At 49.8% G+C, this 13,713-nt stretch overlaps 2 protein-coding genes across 7 annotated transcripts in view; one reads left to right on the forward strand and one right to left on the reverse strand.

Annotated features, from left to right (window-relative positions):
- On the reverse strand, positions 1-2,618 carry RGS9BP (regulator of G protein signaling 9 binding protein). Its single transcript, XM_060650894.3, has one exon. It carries the CDS (start codon positions 1,742-1,744, stop codon positions 1,037-1,039), a length of 708 nt encoding a protein of 235 aa, XP_060506877.1. The 5' UTR covers positions 1,745-2,618; the 3' UTR covers positions 1-1,036.
- Positions 2,619-2,796: 178 nt separating this feature from the next.
- The window catches only part of ANKRD27 (ankyrin repeat domain 27), a 51,893-nt gene continuing 40,976 nt past the window's right edge, over positions 2,797-13,713 (forward strand). For all 6 annotated transcript variants that reach the window (XM_060650886.3, XM_060650887.3, XM_060650888.3 and 3 more), the window contains exon 1: positions 2,797-2,936. The gene's annotated coding sequence lies outside the window, so the exon portion shown is untranslated. The remainder of the gene's footprint in view (positions 2,937-13,713) is intronic.

The following is a 13,713-nucleotide window of genomic DNA, read 5'->3' on the forward strand; positions in this document are numbered from 1 at the left end:
TTTTTTTTTTTTTTTTTTTTTTTTTTTTTTTTTTTTTAATTTTTTTTTTCAACGTTTTTATTTATTTTTGGGACAGAGAGAGACAGAGCATGAACGGGGGAGGGGCAGAGAGAGAGGGAGACACAGAATCGGAAACAGGCTCCAGGCTCCGAGCCATCAGCCCAGAGCCCGACGCGGGGCTCGAACCCACGGACCGCGAGATCGTGACCTGGCTGAAGTCGGACGCTTAACCGACTGCGCCACCCAGGCGCCCCGGGAGAGCCCTTTTTAATAGGCAAGTGTGTGCAATGGATCCAAGCATGGGAGGGCAGGCTTGACATGCCTTCTCTGGTTTCCTAAGTAGGGTCATAACTTGCGGGGGAGGTCAGCATCCCAAACCTCTTCCCGCTGCTTTTGGTAACTAATGGATAAACTCTGCCAAGAAGCTCAATCGTGCACCATAGAGATAGCACTTTGCATGAATGTCTCTGCACACTCTCCTAAGCTTAGGCCCCAAAGGATTAAGGTAATAAAACCTGCTTACATCTTCTTACAGTTTTGTCCAGGAAACAAAGTCACCACCCACACAGAGCAAAACAACCCCGCCCCCACTCATTTCACCTCACCCCCCTTTCAAACTGCCCCCCGCGCGGACAGTGGGAATCGCTGGTAGAGGTGGGGTAATCCGACTCAGACTCCGTTGTAAACGCGCCCCAGCTGCACAAGCGGTAACCCATTAACTTGGAATCTAGGGTCACTGTGGACGGTTTTCTATTAATAGGGGATAAAGCTGCTGCATACATTAGCGGTAATGCCCTGGCCGCCCGCGCAAAATTAACTCCTCACAGGCCAGCACCAGGCAACCATGTTCTGCCCAGGCAGATGTGTTCACACACACACACACACACACACACACACACACACACACACACAGGGCTTTAGAACCCCTTCCCTTAAACATGCCAGATCCCACTCCCATCCAGAGTGCAGGCAGTGGCAGTCGTTCCTGAAGGATGTCTTCGGGGAGGGAGCGCCGGCGGGTAGAGTCTTCTGTCGGTCAGCTCAGCTTCGCCACGCAGATGGCCAGGGCCACGGCCGCCAGCAGCACGGCGCTGAAAACGGTGGCGGCCAGGGCCTTGCTCACGTCGCAAGGCCCGGTGCGCTCCTGTACAGACACGACGCCCACCGAAGAGGCGCCGACGCTGGACAGGAGCTCGGCGCCCGCCGTCTGGCGGGCCTGCACGGTCCAGCGGGGCACGTTGACCTTCATCTCCATGTCGTTGACCATCTCGCTCACCTGAAGGATCTCCCGCTCCAGCTCGCGCAGGTCGTTCACGTCGAAGTCGCGCTCCGCCTCGTGCCGCAGGCTGCGGGCGCTCAGGGCGCGCGCCGCTACGCCCGCGGAGCCGCCCGCTACGCCGGTGCGCACCAGCGGCCGCCGCGGCGCGTGCAGCGGGAACGCGGTGCCCAGGGCCAGCGCACGCCGCATGTCGGCTTCCAGCAGGTCCAGGCAGCCGGAGAAAGCCACCCAGAGGCGCTCGAACTCCGCGCGCTCCTCGGCGCCCAGGCCCCGGTCGCGTAGCGCGGCCGTCAGCCGGGCGCGGATGGCCACCGCCAGCTCCTGCGCCTTCTGGCGCGTCTTCTGCAACTCCTCACGCAGGTTCTGCGAGTCTGCCGAGCCGCCGACGGTCAGCACCAGGTGGTGGTAGCATGCGGTCGTCTTGTTGAGAGCGTCCAGCAGCGCCTTGCACTCCTCCCTTGCCATGGCGGTGCGCTCGGGCGCAGCCCGGCCGCCCACACCCCTCTTCGCCCCCAAGCTCTCAGCGCGGCAGGACGCGGCCGGCCACGAGGGCAGCCTGGGGCCGGGCGGTCCGCGCGCTTCTCATGGCCCGAGACAAGCTCGGCGCTGCCGCTGTAGACAGAACCTCTCCAGCCCCACGACGTGCGCCTCCGCGGACCGGACGCAGAGACAGAGCCCCGTTAGCTATCTCTCATCCCCTCGTCCATCGTTTCCTGATGCACTCCACACTCCAAGTCACACGCCGAGTCTCTGCACCGCCCTCGCCTCCACGATGGTCCTCTGCGAAGCCCGGGTTGCGGTCCCCATCCTTCTCCCGTGCCGTCGCCAGCGCTAGCGGTCGCCGAGCCGCGCGCGGCGCCTTAGCCACAGCCAAGGGCTGCGGGGTCGGGTTTCTTAGGATCCGCCCACCCCCGCCCATCCTCGCGGAGCGCTTGCAACCCTTGGATCTGGGATAGGCGGGGCCCCGCGCGGGAAGGTCACGTGTAGGTCCCCCATCTCCCCCTCCTCTGCACCCCATTACAGATTTGGAGACTAGCCCTCGGGAGTTCCAACCCTCCAGTATCGTAAAGATGGGGAAACCGAGGCACAGGTAAAAGGGAGCCTAAATCACGCGACGTCCGTACAAGTGGGGGAACCAGAACCCAGGGACCCTAATTCCTAGACCCCTTCATTGACATAGTGGTGTCCCTTGTAGGACAGGAGGACTTCGTCCTCCGAAGCTAGCAGTAAAGGGTGATCCACAGGGCGGGACGACTCCCTGATGCTCCTTATCCAGATCCCGCCCGCTTTCTAGGGACCAAGCTTGGACCCCACCTCTAGGGTCTGATCAGCTTTCGGCCCCGCCCCCTCCCGTTCCGGGCAAGCGCAGTCCGCGGCTCCAGGCTGGTCCCGCCTGAGTAGGAAGCGCTGTGCACCGCCTGAGCCCCACCCCGGCTGGGCGGGCTCAGTGATTGCTCTGTGCACACGTCACTCTGGGTAAGGGCTGTCGCTCATTGGCCTGACCAGGTGCGGCTCCGCCCAACGGCGGAGTAAAGGGGTGGGCGGTGGAGCTGAACTGCTGCGCTGGGGTGGTGGGCACCGAGGTCCGAGTCGAGGGCCCGGGAGGTGTCGCCGCCGCTCCTGGAAGGGCAGGGAGTGAAACTATGTAGCCTTTTAAGTAAGTGTCCTCCCTCTTGTCTCCTTCCGCGCCTCCCTTCCTCCGGGACGGCTGCGCCTCGGGGCCTAGTGGCCGGGCGGGGCCCCAGAGCTGGAAGGGGGAGGGGCTCTTTTCTCACCGCCGCGGGAGCCCCGCGGCGCCCCAGGCTGGGCTGGCTGCCCCTGGACGGCCACCCCAAGACCCCAGTCCCTCGCTAGCTGGGCCGCCCGCCCGCGCTCTCCGGGTCCGATCGGCAGCCGGGCTCTCTCTGCCCTTCGTGTGCGGAGTGGGGGATGGCGAAGAATGCGCCCTCTGATCCCCATGACTACGGGACGGGTCAGCGGGTGCGGGGGCTGTGAGCTCGGACTTGGGGGCAGTGGGCGGGGCCGTCGCCCCAGCGCTGAGTGGCCTCGGTGGTTTGCTGACTGCCTGACTCGGCGGCTGGAGGGGGAGGATGTGGGTGGGGGTCCGGAGCCTCTGGCCTTGTGGTCCCGGGGGAGTTGGGGGGGGGGGGGAGGTGGTGGTGAAGGCGCAGGGAAGGAGGAGGGAATCCCTGTCAGTCAGTCGTCTTTCGTCCTGCTGGGTAAAATTTACTCCAGGAAAACTTAAGCACCAAGAGATGTTCCAGATTCTGGGTCTGTTCAGTTCTTTTCGTTGAATGTAGACTACTGTGGGCTCTTGAGCCAGGCATGGCCCCTGGAGATGTTGGGGACTTGGGCACTGGAAACCGAAGCCTGTGCTGGGCCATCACGGAGCAAGTGACCCGTCTTCCTTGAGAATTTAGGACATACAGGGAGGGAGGGGCTGGCGAGACTGGAGGGACTACTACATCGCATGTTTGCATGCGAACTGGCGTTTTCCAAGTTTATGGGTTTCGTGGGGGAGAGTACCCTATTTTGATTAGCGCAAGCCTCCCGCCAGCCCCAGAGAAGAGCAGGGAATCTTGGTGAGATATTAGCGTTTTGAGTCTGCCTCCCCCAGCATGGTATTGAGGCAGTCCAGAGGATCCAGAGCGCTTCACCCCAGGGTTCCCTCTCCCTGAGCTCTCTGTCCTTTTATCTATTGATTTGGGGCCATTTGGGGCCAGGGCTTGGATGATCCAGGCCGTGGCCATTCTCTGCTGTGTGGCTCTTAGCCGCCCACTGGCCACATGGGGCCATGGCAAGGGAAGAGTAGTTTTCAAGACAAAATGGACAGGAGGGAGAACCCATCACTTTGGGGAGCTTTGGGGACAGTGGAGGGAGGTGAGGCTACTGAGATCGGTGGAAGGCCAGAATGAGAGGTCCTTAATGCCAGGTGGAGAAATTGAGAGTTTGTCTAGTAGGGAGTTCAAGTACGTAAGTCCTTGAAGAATATAGTAGCCCTCTTTAATCTGTGGGGGATGTTTTCCAAGACCCTTAATGGATGCCAGAAACTTTGGATAGTACCCAATCCTATACCTACATACCTATGATGAGTTTAATATATAAATTAGGCACAGTAAGAGATTAACAAAAATAATAAAATAGAACACTTATTCATGAGGCACTGTGATAAAAGTTATGTAAATGTGGTCTCTCTCAAAATATCTTATGGTACCGTACTCACTCTTCCTGTGATGATGTGAGATGATAAAATGCCCACGTGATGAAATGAAGTGAGGGGACCCGATACGGGTTATTATGATACTGTGTTAGCTACTGTTGACTTTCTGACCGTATGTCAGAAGGAGGATCTTCTGTTTCCGGACTCCAGTTGACCATGGGGAACCAAAACTGGAAGATGAAACTGATGGTAAGGGGGACTACTGTACCATACAGACCTCAGTGTTGCAAAGACCACTTTGTTATCTTTTCATGTGGACCAGTATGAGTAAGGTCAGGAGGCGGAAGCCCCTGAGGGAGAAGTGCAGGATGGGAGCAGGGACAGACACTTGTGACTAGCCCCAGCGACAGGAAAGCAGTCGGGGCTCTGAAGTGGAGAAGCTACCGGGGTGAGCTCTCTTGACTTTGGCTTGCCATCTGAAATCTTCCTGCCTGGCATCATTGCCGGGAGAGCAAGCAGTAGTGTCTGCAGTCAAGGTCTTCTTGATTGTGTCTCCTTGTGGCTCTTGGACTGCATTGCCCTTGTGAGGGCAACCGCCGGGTCTGTGCGCCGTTAGTGTTTCTGTGGGGGCTCTCCCTCCATTTGTGAATTGTCAGAATTAGATTGGTGGCCAGTAACTTAATCCTCTCCTAGAGGAGCAGAGGAATGTGGCCATGTGATGATAGATACCAGACCTCGAAAGGATTCAGACCCAAATCCAGACCTTCTACGTCTGCGAGACACCGAGACGCGGCCCTCGGAACTCCCGCCTTTCTGCTCAGGATTCTGGCAGGAGTTGGGTGCTGGTGCCTCCTCCGGTAACTTCTGGAGCGGGGTGATGGAGTGGTGTTCTGAGGGGCGGTTGTGCTCCTCCGAACTCTCCTGCTTAGTGGTCACACCCCTCTTCCAGCTCTGAGGCCTTCTCTCCCTGTGTGGCCCTCCACATTCCAGCTGTCACTGCGTATGGCCAGCTCTGAGCACAGTTTGTTTGTGGCTTTTTGCCAGTGCCTGCATAGCTGCCTGGGGCCAGCTCCTCACCCTCCCCTGGATGTGGGCAGTAGATTTTCAGCTCCTATGAGAGATGACGCCTCCCGGGGAGCTTGAGCTTCCTCTAACACCCCACTATCATTTTGTTCAAGTGGACGACACAGATACAGCATGCCTACGGAGAGTCAGCTGGCCACAAACAGGCTGGAAGCTTTGAAGGAGAGCTTTGAGAAAAGTATAGATAGGATCCACAGATGTTACAGGCCGGAAGGACATAAGTGACTGTAATGCCATACGTTACACCATCCAGCTGCTTCCATTTGCTATTAAATATAGATGAATTAGAAAGTTTTGCCCTTTTGCCTTTCCCTTCTGAATCACAGATGAAACTAGTTGGAGAATGTTGCTCATCATTTGGAAAATATGCCTGATCAAGACCTTTGGTGAGGGCCCTGTAAGGGTGGGAGCAGCCAGAGCAGTGACATTTCAGCCGGGAGTTTATCTCTGGGAGGCACAGACATTCCCGTGTTGGATTCTGCTGAGCGAAGCTGCACGCTGTCATCAGATGGTCCCTGACCACCCAGCCTCATCTAGGCTGATGGGACGGTTGAAGACCACAAAACCACAAGTGTGCACACCACGTCTTGAAATGTCCGGTGGTAGTTTGAGACCTTGCCTGGCTCTCCTGTTCATAGGGTCACCTCAGATAACTCATGTTCAGGGGTATTTGTTATCTGTGACTAATTTCACATTGGAATTGCTGTAAATCATCCCATCATTCGAGCTTTGTCAGGGACGGAATTTTTTTTTCTTAAAGGAGTTTTATAAGAGGATTTACTCCTCTTTCCAGTTTTATGAGGAAGAATCCATTTACTTTGCATGTTATTTTAAAATCTAAAGCTAATTCTTACAAGTAAACTTGTTCAGGATGTTAACCTACTTTAAGTATTTACCTCTGTATGAGAATTCCATTCTGGCATTAAGCACCAGACTGCATCAGATTATTATATGTTTTTAACACTGGGGCGAAAAGGTGGACAACAGTTCTGGACAGAGCTCTTGGAATCCTTACTCCTGGACAGAGGGTTCAGTCCTTGGCAACCAGGAGGAATGATGTCCAAGAGAAAACAGATGACTTGGGACTGAAACACAGCAAGCTCTGTCCCATTCACCAGCAATGCTTGTTCAGTCTTGTGTGTTTCGTGCATTTGAATGGAATGTTTTTCTTTTTATAAATGTTTTTTTCATTTTATTTCTTTTTAGAGAGAGAGAACACACAAGTGGGAGAGGGGCAGAGGGGAGAGAGAGAGAGAGAGAGAGAGAGAGAGAGAGAGAGAGAGAGAGAATCTCAGGTAGGCTCCATGCTCAGCACAGAGCCCAACATGGGGCTTGATCCTACGATGTTGGGATCATGACCTAAGCCGAAATCAAAGTTGGACGCTTAACCGACTGAGCCACCCAGGTGCCCCTGAATGGAATGTTTTGATGTGGCCTTCAGGGGCCTTCCTTTACCTTGCTGCCCCTCTCTGACTGGCATTATTTGGATTCTTGTATTTTCCTGGACTCAGTCATCTGTCAAGAGAAGTTTACTCTTGGGTTTCTGTTCCTGCTTCCCAAACCCTTGTCTTACTCTGGTCCTTGCCAGGGAGGCCTTCTCTGCTCCCCACCCCACCCCCTTTCTTTGCTTCTCCCTTCTCTTGTCTGGTCCTTACCTGCCGCAACGCTGCTCTGGGTTGGTTTTACTCTGCTGATACACATTCCTTGCCTCCCAGCCAGGTAGTCACTTCCTCCATCAGAGTTTGCCCTTGTCGCCTCCATCTTGGGCGTCGAGGTGTGGACGCTGAGCCGGCACCTTGTCTGAGAAGCAGGAGTGTCCCTTCCCAGCTTCATTCTGCCCGTATCTCATCCTGTCTCTCATGCGGTTTCTGTCCAAGGGGTGTTTACTTTTGCACTCTGCTGCGTAGAACCAATTGTGTCAGAAACCAGGAAGAATTTTTGTTTTCTTGTGACTCTGTCCCAGCAAAGTCACATTATCCAGTGGTTCCGGACTCGTAAAAGGATTATTTGGACTCCGGTAATAATTGAATTCAACAATTCAGATACCTGAACAATTCAGGTATCTGTATAGACGGCAGAGCCGTCTCTGGGGTCCAGGAAGGGATTATATGTAGTCTTTTTCATGCTAGGCTCTTCCCCTAAGGGGATTTGCAGGGAACTCAGGCAGTCCCCAGGGTGGGGCTGTCCCCTGAGGCAGTCCCCAGGAGGGCCTGTAGCAGAGACTGTTCTGGCTGGACCAGACCGGGGGAGTTCAGTGTAGGGCCTGTGTGGCTGTCTGTCATGGTGACTTTTCCTTTGGGGGAATCTGTGCATCTGTGACTCATGAAATAACCCTTAATCCAGCTTATTTATTTTACACGATGAGTGTAGTTGTTGAAGGGGTGCATGTTAGAATAAATTCTGACATGTGTGTAACCTCGAATGGGCCAAATGTGCCTCAATTTCTTCATCTGCAGCATATGGGGGCTAATGATACCAACAGTTGTTTTGAGCATTAATTATAGTTAGTTACCTATAGTTATTATGAACATTAAAATGGGATGAAGGTACATAGACGTTATCACAGTGCCTGAACGAAAGAGGCTTTCAAATAGTTGTTTTTGTTTTTTAATGTTTGTTTATTTTTGAGAACGTGCAGGCAGGGGAGGGACAGAGAGAAGGAGACAGAGGATCTGAAGCGGGCTCTGTGCTGACAGCAGAGAGCCCGATGTGGGGCTCACACTCATGAACTGCGAGATCATGCCCTGAGCCAAAGTCACTCAACCTACAGAGCCCCGCAGGTGCCCCATCAAATAGTTGCTATTTTTATCATTAGCTGAAACTGATAGAATTCATAATGTATGTACTTATGTCAACTGTCCTGGTATTTTCCCAAGAAGGCATTTTGGAATATTGTTATATAGTAAGAAAGTAATTCAGTTTTTCACTCCTATTTCATTCATCTTATTGTATCAGGGGTAAGTTACTTGATGTTCTTTGATAGTTGCTAATTTTCCCTTTTCAGTGAAGGGGTCTCAGGCTCGGGTTCAGAGTGTTTGGCAGGTAGTGGTATTTAGCAAGGTTTTAACGTCAATTGTTTTTATAATTTTTAAGATTACATATTTTATAGGAGTGATACTGTTTTTATATTTAAAGTTGTAATAAGGGTTCTTTTTAAAATAAATTTTAGAGGCGCGTAGGTGGCTCATTTAAGCGTCCAAGTCTTGATTTTGCTCGGGTCATGATCTCACTGTTAGTGGGATCGAGCCCCACATCGGGCTCTATGCCAACAGCAAGGAGCCTGCTTTGGATTCTCTCGCCTCTCTCTGCTCCTTCCCTGCTTGTGCTTTTCTCTTTCTCTCTCAAAATAAATAAATAAACTTAATAAAAATAAAATAAAAAAAATTTTTAAACGTTTATTTATTATTAAGAGACAGAGAGAGACAGAACATGAGCATCGGAGGGGCAAAGAGAGGAGGAGACACAGAATCCAAAGCAGGCTCCAGGCTCTGAGCTGTCAGCACAGAGCCCGACGCGGGGCTCAAACTCACAAACCACGAGATCATGACCTGAGCTGAAGTCAGACGCTCAACCGACTGAGCCACCCAGGCGCCCCTAAATAAAATAAAATTTAAAAGACTGTAGGTGTTTAAAGGAATATGTCAAAGATTAGCAGTAGAGTCATTGTGTATAATTATGCAGATTATTTACTACACAGGTGCCCTGCCTAGGGGTGGGAGATATTGGCAAACTGGGGCTGATAAATAGCCTGTGAGCTACTTACCAAGCCATGTGCCGTGGCATAGGACTGTACCCACTGGGAGGATGGGGTCCCTTTTTCTGATTCTCACAAACACACCATATGGGCCAGCAGTAAGTGGTGGTATACTGGTATGCAGTATGGCAAAAATACTGAAAGCGGCATGTAAATGGGAATCCTGCAAGACAGGTGTTTATATTTATTGCACTGCCTGAGATGGAGGCTCAGATTCTTTTTCTGTGCCCATTTTTCATATTCCTCTCTGATAGCTCAGGGACACCACACGGATGTATGGTAAATGGAGTAGACAGGGGCAATGGAAGCTCCATTCACAACAGGAGAAAATCTATACAGAATATACAAATAATGTTTAATAAACGTTGTATACAATCTATGATTTTTATGGAGAAAATTTAATTGGAGGAAATAGAAGAAGAGATACAGGGAAAGACATACCATGTCCATGGATGATGAGATTCATTATCATAAAGATGTTGACTTTCCAGTCCATAAATTTAGTGCATTTCTGATAAAAATCCCAAGAGGATTTTTCATGGAATTGATGAACTGATTTTAATTTATATGATATTGCAAAAAGTTAAGAAGAACCAGACAATTTTGGAGAACAAGGAGGGAGGCCTTTATGAGACAGCAAGGCTTATTATGAAGCTATAGTCATGTAAAACAATGTGGTGTAGCCCTACTCTGTCCAGTATAATAGCCACTAGCCATATGTGGCTATGGAGCACTTGAATGTGGCTAATATGAATTGAAAAGTGAATGTAAAGTACACACCAAATTTTGAAGATTTAGTAAGAGTAAAAAAGAATGTAAAATGTGTCATTAATAGTTTTAAAAATTGACCACATGTTGAAAATATAATATTTTGGATATATTAGGATAAATATATTATTAAAATTAATTTCACCTCATATTAAAAAAATTTTTAATATTTATTTTTGAGAGAGGGAGAGAGAGAGTGAAAGCAGGGGAGGAGCAGAGAGAGAGAGACACAGAATCCAAAACAGACAACAGGCTCTGGGCTGTCAGCACAGAGCCCGATGTGGGGCTTGAACCCACGAACCGCGAGATCATGACCTGAGCCAAAGTTGGATGCTTAACTGACTAAGCCACCCAGGTGCCCCTCACCTGTTTCTTTAAAAAAAAAAATTAAAAAAATTTTTTTTAATGTTTATTTTTGAGAGAGAGAGAGCAGGCAGGGGAGGGGCAGAGAGAGAGGGAGACACAGAATCCAAAGCAGGCTCCAGGCTCTGAGCCGTGAACATGGAGCCCAGTGTGGGGCCCGAATTCATGAACTGTGAGATCATGACAAGAACAAAAGTCAGATGCTTAACCCACTGAGCCACCTAGGCGCCCTGAAAAAGTAAATTTTTTTTAACGTTTATTCATTTTTGAGAGAGAGAGAGAAAGAGAGAGAGAGAGAGACAGAACGCGAGAGGGGGAGGGCAGAGAGGGAGACACAGAATTGGAAGCAGGCTTCAGGCTCTGAGCTGTCAGCACAGCTGGAATATAGCAAAGGTAGCATTATTGGCCAGTGTGAAAGTGATCGACTATTCAAAAAAGCATGATGGGACAGTTGGCTTATGCTATGGACTGAATTTTTGTGCCCCCACCCCGCCATTCATATGTTGAAATCCTGATCCTTGATGTGATGGTATTTGGGGGTCAGGCGTTGAGATTCATAGGGGTTAGATTAGGTCATGGGGCCCTCGTGATGGAGTGAACAGTCTTGTAAAAAGAGGAAAAGACAGGAGAACTCTTGCCATGTGAGGACCCAGCGAGGTGGTGGCAGTCTACAAACTAGGAAGTGGGTCATCAAGAACCAAATCTGCCAGGACCTTGTTCTTGGGCTTCCAGCCTCCAGAACTATGAGAAGTAAATTTAAGCCGCCCAGTCTGTACTTTTTGTGTTAGTAGCCCAAACAGCCCAACATAGCTCACCATATAGGAAAGAAATTAAATTAGATGCCTAATTTATAGTATATATAAAAACGAAGATGCTTAGGAATTATAGTGATTATATTTATGGTTTTGGAGTTGAAAGGATATGATTTCAAGTAGTCTGTGTTGCATAGTAAACCAGCCCAAAACTTAGTGGCTTAAAACTGCCACGATTTATCATTTCCTACTATTCACGGGCTGGCAGGCTGCTGCTTCTGCTAGTCTCACCTGGACTCACATGGCTGGTGGGTGGGCTGGCTGGCTGTACTCACTGGACCACATGGGCCTCTCTTCCCCTCATGGTCCTTCATCCCACGGGCTTCTTCTTCTTCTTCTTTTTTTAATTTTTAAAATGTTTTTATTTATTTTTGAGAGAGGCAGAGCATGAATGGGAGAGGGGCAGAGAGAGAGAAGGAGACACAGAATCTGAAGCAGACTCCAGGCTCCGAGCTGTCTGCACAGACCCTGACACAGGGCTCGAACCCACAAACCGTGAGATCATGATCTTAGCCAAAGTCAGATGTTTAACCGACTGAGCCACCCGGGCGCCCCTCACAGGCTTCTTCATAGCGTGGTGGTCTTAGGGTGCCAAGAGAAAGGGTGTGGAATCTGCAGTCTCTTGAGGCTGACACTCTAAAATCCCAGAGCATCACTTCTGTCTGTTGGTTGGCTAACGCAGTCACAGGGCTGGCTCAGATTCACAGGGGTGGGGAGGTAGACTCCACCTTCTGAAAGGGAGAATGAAGTCACTTTGCAGAAAGGTACTCCAGATGATAGGATTTCCTAAGATCCACAAGGCACTGACCATTAAGGCAAGGGTTGACAGGTTCAGCCACATTAACATCAAACACTTCTATTTCTGAAAACATCCATTTGAAAAAATGAGGAGACAGGTCACAGATCGGGAGAAGATATTTGCAAGACCTTTTAGTATCCAGATGCATAAAGAACTATAAATGGTAAGAAAAAGGCCAACAACCCATGTAAAAAGTGGGCGAAAGACGTGATAAGGCAATTTATAGAACATAAGGAAATGACGTTCAATTTGTTTTTCTTTTTCTTTTTTTGTTTAAGTGTATTTAGAGAGACAGCGTGGGCAGGGAAGGGGCAGAGAGAGAGGGAGAGAGAGAATCCCAAGCAGGCGCTGCACTGTCAGCGCAGAGCCCGATGTGGGGCTTGAGCCCATGAACGGCGAGGTCATGACTGGAGCCAAAACCCAGAGTCAGACGCTCAACCAACTGAGCCACTCAGGAGTCCCGATGTTCAATTTCATTAGAGAAATGAAAATTAAAAACAGCAAAATACTATTTTATACTCCCAGACTGGCAGAAATGAGATAATTGGATAATACTAAAAAGGGTTGGCTAGGGTGTGGTGTGAGGGAGGGGTGCACCCATGCTCTTTTCATGGAAGTAGAAAGCAGGCGGGTGTACCCTAGACTGCCTCTCCTAGGGACGTTCCCACATATGTGCTCAGGCTATACACATAAGGGCATAAGCGAGTTATTCCAGCATGGTTTGTAATCCCGAAAATGTGGATGCAATGTATAGGATATCAGATAAATAAATTGTGTCATGTTCCCTTAAAAGAATACTAGACATCAGAAGTTAGTGAAGGAACGTCTGATCTGTATGGATCAGCATAGCTAGGATTTGAAAACTTGTTGATTGGAAGAGGCGTGTTCCAGGATACTTGCAGCGTGAAGCCAAGTATGGAAATTCTTTTTTTTTTTTTAATTTTTTTTTTCAACATTTTTTATTTATTTTTGGGACAGAGAGAGACAGAGCATGAACGGGGGAGGGGCAGAGAGAGAGGGAGACACAGAATCGGAAACAGGCTCCAGGCTCCGAGCCATCAGCCCAGAGCCTGACGCGGGGCTCGAACTCACGGACCGCGAGATCGTGACCTGGCTGAAGTCGGACGCTTAACCGACTGCGCCACCCAGGCGCCCCCAAGTATGGAAATTCTGAAGCTCCTAAAAGAATATTTTATATTACTTATGAATGCACGCGTTTTAAAGGAATAGAAACATGAACAAGAATAGTGGTTGGTTCTGAAAGAGGAGGAGGGAATGGGATCAGAGGGGCATAGGGGGATTCTAGTCTATTCTGATAGACTTCTTAAAAGAAACTCTGAGGCAAATACGCAAAGTGTTAAATTTGGTAACCCGGGGTGGCAGGTTTCCATTGTTCCTGTAGGCTTAAAGTATTTCATTCAAAATACACACATATATTTAAAATGTCATAATTTTGGTCACAGAGGATGTTCTAAAAATAGCCATTTTTATTTTTTGCAATGATTTGGAGCTTAAGATTTTCAGGATGTAATGTATACAGTTAGCCAGTAAAACAACTCGTCTTGGAATTGGTGGGTTATCTTTGATATTTCCTGATGGGGTGTTAAGTCTGTAGAGTAGAATAATACATGTCAGAGATGCTTTTTAGAAGTTGCCAGAACAGGACTTTTCTGTGTTATATAAATCTGAAAGTGA

Source organism: Panthera onca, chromosome E2 (assembly GCF_046562875.1).
Source record: "Panthera onca isolate mPanOnc1 chromosome E2, mPanOnc1 haplotype 2, whole genome shotgun sequence".
NCBI lineage: Eukaryota > Metazoa > Chordata > Mammalia > Carnivora > Felidae > Panthera > Panthera onca.

Bases quoted from the DNA above. Each gene is read 5' to 3' on its own strand.
- RGS9BP (XM_060650894.3), bottom strand. From the start codon at position 1,744: ATGGCAAGGGAGGAGTGCAAGGCGCTGCTGGACGCTCTCAACAAGACG.